Genomic DNA, 10,462 nt, shown 5'->3' with positions numbered 1-10,462 from the left:
CAGCAGGGTACCTACAGCCACTGCTGAGATGGAAGTGATGTGATACGCTATTGTTTCGCCAATATTGTGATGAAGGGTGAAGCCTACTTTCCATCGTGTGCTCTAAAATTCTAGTTGATTTAAAAGACATTTGTAGTGGTGCTGTCACTATCTTTTTCAGTGCAAACATTCCTGAGATTTTGTTCCATGTTGAAAAGCTCTCCATTGTACTCCCCACCCCAAATGTATTTAACTGTATTTATTTAATATTGTCAATCTGCAAAAATTATATATAAAGAGATATTATGATACATGCCTTAGTTACAGCTAGCAAACACAATAAATTAAAAGGAAAAGCCTCAAATCACCATGTTTTTGAATTCATTTTATTGTTCCCAAGCTGTCTTGTTGTAGCTTTTTGAAAAATAAATCATATGTATCTTGTACCATGGTGTTATTACATTGCATAAAATGCATGGAATTATTCAGTACACTGAGCACTAGCAAGTAACAAGAAACTCCTGGAAACCTAAAGAAGCTGTATTTTTATTCCAGTTTCCTTTGGACAATCTTCTTGTGGTCTCTTTGACTGCAGTGACAACTTTTATTGCCGTTATTGTTGTGCTATAACAGAACTATTGAAAAAAAGAATCCCTAACAACATTTGGTGTCCTAAGAGTTATGGGTTAAATCCATGAGATGCCCAGAGCCTGTAGCTGATTTGTCCTTCCAGCAAACCACCTCCCTCCTGCCCTGTGCCGCACTGCTCGCAAGGGTGAGCTATGTCCAGAATATCCCTGCACCTTCCAGGCTGCCAGGTCTTGTGTACCAGCTCCTCTCAGGCTGGTCCCGTGGTGGAGAGAGATGCTTTGCAGCCTCCCCACTACACCTCACACGCAGAAGGAAGCCGAGGGGTAGCAGCAGCTGTTGCAGCTTGTTCAGGAGGGATGGAGCTGAGAGGCAGCCATAAAACTGGCTTCTCGGCAAGGGAGCAAGCTGCACCTCCCCAGGCAGAACAAATCCCCTTACTTGAACAGCTGTACATGTGCTAAAGTGGTTGTCTTTGCTTTTGGTGTTTACAGTGAAAATTACATGAGGGTGAATGTTTTCAGGGTGGATACTAAGATACCGCTTCACTGATGATGAATTTTTGCCTGGAATACCACTCACTGGGTAAAGTCACAGTGGAAGTCTCAGTCTTCCTAAAGTCTAGTCTCCTTTTCTGGCCAATAAGTTGTCTGAATTAAATGGTCACTATTGACAAAATTATCTTTCCTGCTCTTTGTCCCACAGGTGCCTCTCTCCCCGTTGGCTGAGAGGATCTCATCTGGTGGAGAAGACCTTTTCCGGAGAACACAAAGCACAGCAACACTGAAGAAAATGGACACCGTGCCCAACACCAAAGTCAGCCCCAGGTACACATACCTGAGAGAGAAATGATTGATCAGAGCCTATTTCAAACGCAATATATGACTAGAAGGCATAAGGACACATTCATATTTTCATGCAGTAAGGCTGAGTAAGAAAGCTCTTCAAGAAAGGTGATGACCCTGGAGATAAGAGTTTGCCATCTCACCCAGGTCAGGTATTGTGTGATCTATGGCCAAGAAAGAATCTCAGGCATTGACTGACCTCCTCCATCCCAATGTACTTCAGTGAGAATAACACTAATATTTCTAGGGCTATTTATTTTATTGGTTGCCTCATAAACTACCAGTGATACCAAGACCATTAGAGAGTATTTTTGCTTTATGGGCATAATGACAGTAACAACAAGAACAGCAACAATAACATCATTATGTTTCATTAGTAATGAGTCCCAACTGAGCTTTTGTTCTTTTCTTCAAATTTTCAAAACAAGATGTACCCTCCCCTTATGTTTTTGGTTTTGTTTTTTTTTTTCCTGGGGTTGGGGGGAAGGGCAACCTGTTCTTTAATTTTCTTTTTACCATTGTTATTCCATTCTCCATTTCTGGTCATGCCTTTCATGAATGCATTTCAGACAATTAATCTCCTCTAGAAATAAATTGATAAAGACAACATTGCACTTAATCCTCTACATAAGCCAAGCGTGCTTTGTGGCACCCTTCCCTTCCATTTTTGTGGTCCAGCTCCAACATAGAACAATGATGAGGTTTAACAGCCCTTTTACTTATTTACTTACACACACTCTCACATCAGAGTTATTAAAAAAAATGGGGAAAGATTTAGCATAAGATTGAGGTTTTAACTGAACACTTTTTGGGGTGAAAAATCAAGTGACTTAAGTATTTCCAGATGATATTGAAATAAGACTACAACATTCTCCCCCCCTAGCCCCCCCAAAAAAAGAAAGAAAAAAGAGATTAAACCAAAACAGAATGCTAAAACCTGAGCATTATTGTTAATATTGCTACTCAGACTCTTTCATTTGGTATCAAACCTTTCACTCAAATTTTCTGACAGAAATTCTTCTCCCAGTGCCAGGTGTAAATGTACTTAAAGAACACAGGTTAATGAACAAATGGAGAAGAGCTGTTACCTGAGTGCACTGGAGTCGTAGAGTCTGCATGCTCCTCTTCCCCCACATCTCTTGCTTCCCCATTTCAGGCAAGTAGTATCTATGGCCACTCCAAAATACACTGGGGCTGGAATTCCCGCTGGGTGTATTGAACAAATAGCAAAAAGGTTATTTTTCAGGGTGATCAGTTCTGATCTAGAGACGTGTTCATGTAGAACATTAAATGATACATTCAAACAGCAGTGGCACTTCCACATGGTTTGCTGGTTTGAGAAGTCGTGCCTTGTACTGCCCACAGGCACACACCGCCCTTTCCTCCCTGTGGGGAATCGGGGCGGGGAGGAAACACAGCTCAACATCAAAAAGCCTGTGGAAGGCAGCGGAAGGAGTGCTGGCCATAGTTTGGTTTCCTCACCCTGCAGGATCCCTCAGGACAAAAAAACAAAAAACAACAACAAAAAAAAGAGAGATATTTCTCCTGTCTTGACACTGATGGAGCCTGTCCAGCTTGGGGACAGGGGGTATCCTGTGTGTAGGTTGAGGGAGTGAGAACAGAAAAAAACAAAAAACAACAACAAAAAAAAGAGATATTTCTCCTGTCTTGAGACTGATGGAGCCTGTCCAGCTTGGGGATAGGGGGTATCCTGTGTGTAGGTTGGGGGAATGAGAACAGGGACAGCAGGGCAGGGAGCCTACAGTGGGGCTATATGTATCCTACAAGTATCTTGAGATCCTACTGTGCCAAAGGCAAACCTACTGCAGTGCTTGTGGGTGATGGAAAGGAAAAGCTTTTCTTCAGGTACAAATGGAGACATTGTGGACTCTGTGCAACCTGGGGAGCCACCCATGGTTGCTGGAGAAGAAAGTAAGCCTTCAGGGAAAATCCTGGCCTGCAAAGGCATGAGAAAACAGCCAACAGCTTTTTTTCACGTCATTTCATCTGCCACATCCAGCTCATCTAAGTCTGCTCTATTTAAATAAGTGACTTGCTTCCTGATAATTATTATCTTTCCTAAGAAGACCTAGAGGATATTAGAGTTTCCAGTTCATTGACATCTCATGGTACCCTTGATTTTAGAAAAAACTTCTAGGTGGCTCTACCACAAGGCTGCAGTGAACCCTGCCTTCAGGCACACCAGTACTTAGGTCAATTCCCTTAGAAACTACTCAAAATATGCCTGAAAAATGTTCACAAATTCTGAGCCACAGCTGCTCTATTATGCTTGTTGTTGAATAAGGAGAGACAAGAAATAGTTTTTATGTTAGCTTCATAGTCCTAATAAGGATCACTTGTCACCTCTATGGACGTTAGCAGTGTATATTTTTATTATATCTAAGACACAGTTATACCGTTTATGAAATATGAAATTGCTTCCTTTTTCCTGTTTAAAAAAAAGTAATATTAACTTGTCAGTTAGACATTGTTCTTTCCAATAATCAAAATTTAATTCTAAGATAAATGATTAGTGAGGAGTATATTAAAATAGACCCAAGAGTACAACTGGACTTACCAAGTACTCTTATTGCCAGGGTATAGATACCAAGTGCAAATGATTTCAAGTGTGGTTTAATACATCTAAAAATAATAATAAAAAATATGTTAAATAGAAATAAAGAATTGACTGTGGATAAGTTGAACACAAATGGAAAGTAAAAGGAAGGAAAGAAATATGACTTTTTCCTCCTTACTGACACTGACTTTAATAGAATTAGAGAAATAAGTAAATCATTTGATAAAATCAGAACAGTATCTAGGAATTCTGAACATCTATATTCAATACCACATTTTCAGAAGGTGGTACATTTTCAGATAATACCAGCACTTAGGAGTTACTAATGCAGGACAAGAAAATTGCTTGTGAAATCATGCCTCATCAGATAGTCTTATTCAGTTAAACAATCTGAAATTGCAGAACATGACCCAGGCTAGTTTAAGTTATTTAGGGACTAAATTTTCATTGAGCTGTGTCTAAGATCAGGATCACACCTCCTGTAAAGGTAAATCCTCCAAGCCATTCTCTGACAGAACAGACCATTTGCATTTGGACTTTTCTGAGCTTACAGAGGTGGCCCAGCACAGAAATCAGTCCTTCCGGCTCCAGATCAGCCCTGCTCCAGCCTTGGGTCATCAGCTTGGCTCTTCTAGGTGGGTGGAGGTGGTAGGCAGGAGAACAGCTGCCTTTCACATCTATGCTAGCAGCAGTGCGAGTATGGAGCCACTCAAATTAGGAAGACTCATTTGCTGCTAACTTCAAAGTGTGCTGTTTCACCCAACACGGATCAGATTGCCTATTACAATAATTACAGTGGCTAATCCATCAAGAACCTGAGTACATGCTTTACTTGTAGCACACGAGTAATCCCAGTCCCACAATTAAACTGCTCGATGTGTGAGGTAACACGTGTATCATTATGGTAATTGATAAAACTCCCTGTTGTCACAGTCATTCTATTCAATATAAAAAGAAAAAAAAAAGAAAAGGGCTGAAGTGCAGTTGTCACTATGGATAAACATAGCACTTCAGAGGTCCAGTCTCTGTGCTCCGAACTAGGATGGACCCAGCTTCTGAAGAAATTCATGTAATTGAGAATACCTTTAAAAAAATAATAAAGACATTGCAGAACTAGCTCTCTTGTTCCTCACCAGTGATGTTTTATTATTTCCCAATGTAGCTGCCAGAACAACATTAAGAAGTTGTGGATGCTCCTCCCTGGAAGTGTTGAAGGCCAGGTTGGATGAGGCTTTGAGCAACCTGGTCTAGTGGAAGGTGTCCCTGCTGATGGCAGGAAGGTAGGAGCTAGATGATCTTTAAGGTCTCTTCCAACCCAAACCATTCTGTGATCCTATAACCCATGTTGTAAATAACATTCAAGTCATCTTCCCTTAGTTTAGTGAAAATGGAAAAGGACGTGAAGGACATATATGTAAAACACCACCAAAGTACCATGGTCAAAAAATTGTTGTGTGCATCTTATTTTGTAATCTGAGCTCTTTATTTTTTAATGTCCTATATCATCATATAGTCTGTTATATAGTGGCTTATAAAGGCACTGCCATCTATGCAGGCATGAATGTCATATGATTTTGAGCTGGAAGAACAGTGTTTTGCCTGCTACATGCTACACAAGCAAACCTCAACCTAGATGTCCTTTTAACCAAATATGAGGGTATAGAAAGCAAAAAGAGAAAAATAAAACCAGTACCTGGATATTTATTACATGTTCGATAAGATTTATGTCCTGCAAAATAAATCTTCTTCAGATCATAAAAAAAAAATTGTTTGAGCATTTGTATTGCCTTAGCACAGAAACACGAGTTCTTTGAGATCCTGAGCAAGAGCCAAACCTCTCACAGAGATCTGAGACTTCCTTTTCATGGCCTAATCACCTGCTATTAATAGCTTGTGCTTGAACAACAGCTATATGAATTGCAGGGTTTTTTCTCCAAAACTTCAGGGCTTTCCCAAGTTCCTTGGCAAATGTAATTAGTCTAATACCACTAAAAAGACATTTCAGCAAATGACTTAGTCACTAGCTGTAAGCATATTTCAGTGATTTCAGTCGTGTAAACCCTTGAAATAAATGTCACTAAATCTTACAGGCTTTTAGGGATTTAGCTGTATTTGTGCTCCATGGCAGGTGCAACAATATCTGCTCATCTGAAAACATCAGCTTGTTTAAGTGCTGGAATCTTATCAGAGCTGACTGAATACTGAATAATTTTAAAAGCAGATAATTAGAAAAAAAAAACTTGATGAAGTCTGCAACTTGACCTTGGGACTATTTATTTTCAAAGACCATTTATTTTCTTTCTAGGAACAGAAGCACACTTTCAGTTCAGACAGATTTTCAGGGAAAGCCAGTCTGTGTTGGATTTCAGAAAAGCAAGTGTGAGCTTAAAGTAGAATTGTGCCCACAGGTCATTTGCAGAGAAAAACCAAAAAAAACCAAAAAGGATTGAATTTACTGAAACATATTTTATTTAGTCGCACAGCAAATTCAGGTGCCTTCAATCCAGCAAAAAAACCATATAACTTTTCAGTTTCAATTAAATGGTTCTCAAAGTAAAATGATTTTCAACAGAAAAAAAATCTCTAGAGTAGAACTAATACAGCTGTTTTGTTGATTTCTTATAACAAAATGGTTTAGTTTTGCTATTGAAAACCTCTCTAAGCTTTTCTAAATAAATCCTTTAAATACTAAGTCCCCTGAGAGTAAATTCTTAGTGTTGAGAAGTGCAGGCAACTCTGTGTGATGTAAGCTCATAGGTGTTCAACAATGAACATCTCCTCCTGGACACTTCTGCAGTGGAAACAAGAAGGAAAGCAGGAGGTTGAGCATGTCAACGATGGTTTCGAGGCCCTGTGTGATACCATATCTGTATATTTTCTACCATATGTTCTAAGGATAGAAAGAGGACATGATGTGGATGGAAAGAGGAAAGAAACTGCAGCCCTGCATAGCCCTATGCCCACATTTATACAACAAAAATTCTCCTTGTGCCAGAAGCAACCACAGAGGGCAATCTGGTGGAAATCCTGAAGGCTTTGCTACAAGCTCTCATCTCCTGAATCATCTTCCTCTTGGTGCATGAATGGTTTCAGTGGAGCATAAACTTTAGTTTATGTAAACAGTTCAGTAAAAATTGTCTAAAATGGATTATAATATGATCTTTCTCCTTGGAGAGAGAGAGAGAGAGAGAGAGAATGAAAGACACGGTGTGTTTTTGCAGTACTCAATGATAACCCTACAAGGTGGGTGGGGAAAGGTAGGCGGCTTGTATGGTTTAAGGCATATACCTCACAGGCAGTGTTTGTGGAGGGCAGTGGAGAAGGATCCTCACCTCAATCATTTCTGAAAGTATCTGTGTGAGTACTACTTCTAGTTCAAGGACTGCTCTGGAACTGTAGCTGAAGTTACATTTCTTTATTTAGGTTTTTCCATATAGCCCATATTCAACCAGTGCCAGCACTGGCTTTTTCATGGGATAGAAACACATGGGCAATAAGACCGGGTCTGTTCCATAAAATTTCATTTAAAAACAAAGAGAATTTTGGGATAAGAAAACACAACTTTAATAAAGATTAGTTAAACTGTATTTACAGTTGTTTTGTTTCAGAAGTAGAATGTACCCATCTGGAAATAATTTGGAATGAGGAACTGAAAGACAGTTTTCCAAAACAGAGTGGAGTAGCACTTGGAAGCCAAAAATTGCAAGAAACTGACAAAAATCCAGATTAATCACGGGAAGTATTATATTCCTTTTGCACTTTCTAAAATTAGCTTAAAAGCTTACACTCAGTGATGGACAAATAGTTCCAGCAGTTAAATACGTATTGAAACAATCCCTTGGGACAAGCATTTAATAAACCTGTGATTATTATGACAGGGGAAAAAACCCCAAAACCTCAACATCACAAGCTAAATCTTTGTTTTGAAGAGAGAAATCTGGGACAGAACAATTATATGGAATAATAAAATGGATTAGCAGAGAAGAGTTGAGTGTATATAGAGGGTTTGGGTTGGGTGACCTCTGTGTAGCTGTGCATTGGTGTCCATAGCAAGTGAGGAAAGCTGGTTATCTGTAAGCATACACGTGCACACATTGGTACATGCAGAGCTAATTTCCATTTGCATGGATGCCATTTAACACCATTCTGGTAATGTAAAAGGTATTAAGGGAAGTGGAATTTGGTATAAATGATAACCAGGCCTCCTGTATTATGTTTAAACCAGAAAGGTTTACTGCTTTTTGAGATAATCATAAAGCACATTGTTACTTCAATGGTAGAAAACTCATTGTCAAACTATGAGGATGCCTTTCAATAGTAAAAAAAAATATATAAAAATCAACCTTGCATAGCTGAAAACATTTCACAATACTAAGGGGGACAGGGAGACCCAGTTACATGTGTGAAAACATCTTGAAAACATCTGGCAATGCTGGCAGAAATGATTTCTTACCTTAGAAGCAGTATGTATCCAGGTGTGCCACCTACTGACAAAGTATATGAAGTGATAACTGATATTACTAGAAAATACAGAAACATTTTTGGGCACTCATTTCCTTTTTGACATGGTCCCACCACCGCTGAGGAGCTTTGTGAAGGAGATTCCAAGGTTCCCACGCAGCTGCAGTTAAAATATACCTGGAAGACAGCAAGTAAAAGTGTGTGATAACCTAAACGGTGACGAAGTGGATGGTCAGGAATTGCACATCATGTTTTTCTGGGTAGCCAAAAAGCTTAAATCCAAACTGGAAAATACTTTTCAAAAGGAAAAGGCTTGTTCATTGAAGGAGAAATTTATAAAGAAAATATCTACTGTTGATGAACGTATTTAGTGGTTTTTTTAAACAGTTCTGGTAGCCAACAGCTAAAAAATCTCCTCCTACATTCTCTGCTTGGGATTTCTTCTGGAAACAGCAATTAAGAAAGTTTTAAATGTGAGCGGCAGATTGCTAAAAAACCTGAGGAGTTAAGGGCTGGAGAGGACGTGCCTTACTCAATTTTAATCCACCCACACTGACAGAACTGGTTGCACTAGGTAAATTATCACATCTCATATGGAAATGAAAGATTGTCTTACGGTGTTTTTCCCGCTGCCGTTGGACGCCTGGCAGCCGGCGAGACAAGCAGAAACGTAGGTAACTCCATTTTCCCCACAGATGGGGTCCCAGTCATTCTTGGAACACGCGCAGCCCGAGTTGCACTCTGAAAAGAGGGCTTGCTCATAATCAGTCATCTGTTTAGTTCTGGGAGAAAAAAAAAAAAAGAAATTGCAATGATGTTTGCTAGCAGATGTGGAAGAAATCATTATCAAATCATAGGTTATGCTCTCTGCCAGTTGCACCTGGACAGACCTTTTGTCTCTAGTCCATTAAGGTGTTGTGTCTTCACATCCATGCAGCAGTATAAATTCTTATTTCTCTGTTATCAAAAGGTTTTCACAATATCACACCACCTACTGTGCAATAGTAGCTATTTTATTAAGGGGGACAGCTAACAATTTCTATACATGCATTTTCTCAGATTTTCTAAGATTTCAGTTATCTGAGGCTTGATGCAGTTATAGCAAAACTGGATAAAAAAGTTTGATTACTTCAATGGCAAAGAGGTGAGTGAGTTACTTGTGAGAAACAGTTGCTCTAGAAGTTAGTGAGGAAATGCTCAGAACGGGATTCATCCAAACTGAGGGTCTGGTACCCTGCACAACAGCTATCTGCCAACTTTGGTCAGCTGCTGCTGAAGACACCAGCGGAGCAGCTCCTGAGACTGCTGTGGAGTCAGTGCTGGAAACTCCTCCCAAAAAGTGAGTTTTACAGAGTAATAGCATGGGCAAAAATTACCAAAAAGCGTTAGCCTCAGGTATACCTCACAATTCACATCATGGCTAGCTCATGGTTAATCCATGAATCAATAAGTTTTGGGTTCAAAGGCTATTAAATGCGGTGGGTTGTTCAGCAGCACACAGAGGCAAGGAGCAATTAACTGAACCTCACCTCCCCTACCGAGCTCCTCACATTTCCACAAACCTTTAGGCTCAAAGGATGGGTTCCATGGCAACAATAATTAAAAAGTAATCAGAAAAATAATCTGCAGTTGTGGCATAAACCCCTCTGGGCTGCAGGCAGCAATCATGAAGGGGTTCTGACACAACACCCACTGGAATAGATGGAGCGGTTTCCACTGCTTTGAATCAAATTTCTGGGAAGCATATTTAGGTCAATCATTCTCTTTTCAACGATATATACTTTGTGGAATAAAATGAGGAAGGAGTTTGGTTTGCAATAGCACTTTATGCTGAAGCGTGCCCTTCCCAGCATACCCGTGGTACGACACAGTCAGTCCAGCCACATCCGAGTTCTCACAGCCCATTGCAAACAATGAGAGCAGCAAAAGGTAACCAAAGAAAGATGATCCCAGGGAGAGTTTTGCGGCCCCTAAAACATTTATTCTGAATTTTTTCATGAGCAGTCCCCCA

The 10,462-nt window shown here is 39.8% G+C and overlaps 1 protein-coding gene across 2 annotated transcripts in view; it reads right to left on the bottom strand.

The window, feature by feature from the left end:
• Window positions 1-1,181: 1,181 nt before the first annotated feature.
• Window positions 1,182-10,462, bottom strand: part of SLCO1C1 (solute carrier organic anion transporter family member 1C1) — a 22,056-nt gene continuing 12,775 nt past the window's right edge. For both annotated transcript variants that reach the window (XM_010169822.1, XM_029085405.1), the window contains 6 exons: window positions 10,307-10,462; window positions 9,068-9,233; window positions 8,444-8,628; window positions 3,991-4,055; window positions 2,501-2,618; window positions 1,182-1,404 (listed from right to left, as the gene is read on the bottom strand). The exon at window positions 10,307-10,462 is cut by the window's right edge and continues 2 nt beyond it. In XM_010169822.1, the coding sequence (XP_010168124.1) occupies window positions 1,182-1,404; window positions 2,501-2,618; window positions 3,991-4,055; window positions 8,444-8,628; window positions 9,068-9,233; window positions 10,307-10,462 (913 nt within the window). The remainder of the gene's footprint in view (window positions 1,405-2,500; window positions 2,619-3,990; window positions 4,056-8,443; window positions 8,629-9,067; window positions 9,234-10,306) is intronic.

The sequence above is a fragment of the Antrostomus carolinensis genome, unplaced genomic scaffold (genome assembly GCF_000700745.2).
Source record: "Antrostomus carolinensis isolate BGI_N321 unplaced genomic scaffold, ASM70074v2 scaffold7426, whole genome shotgun sequence".
NCBI classification, from domain to species: domain Eukaryota; kingdom Metazoa; phylum Chordata; class Aves; order Caprimulgiformes; family Caprimulgidae; genus Antrostomus; species Antrostomus carolinensis.
This window is presented reverse-complemented; position numbering and strand designations above follow the sequence as displayed.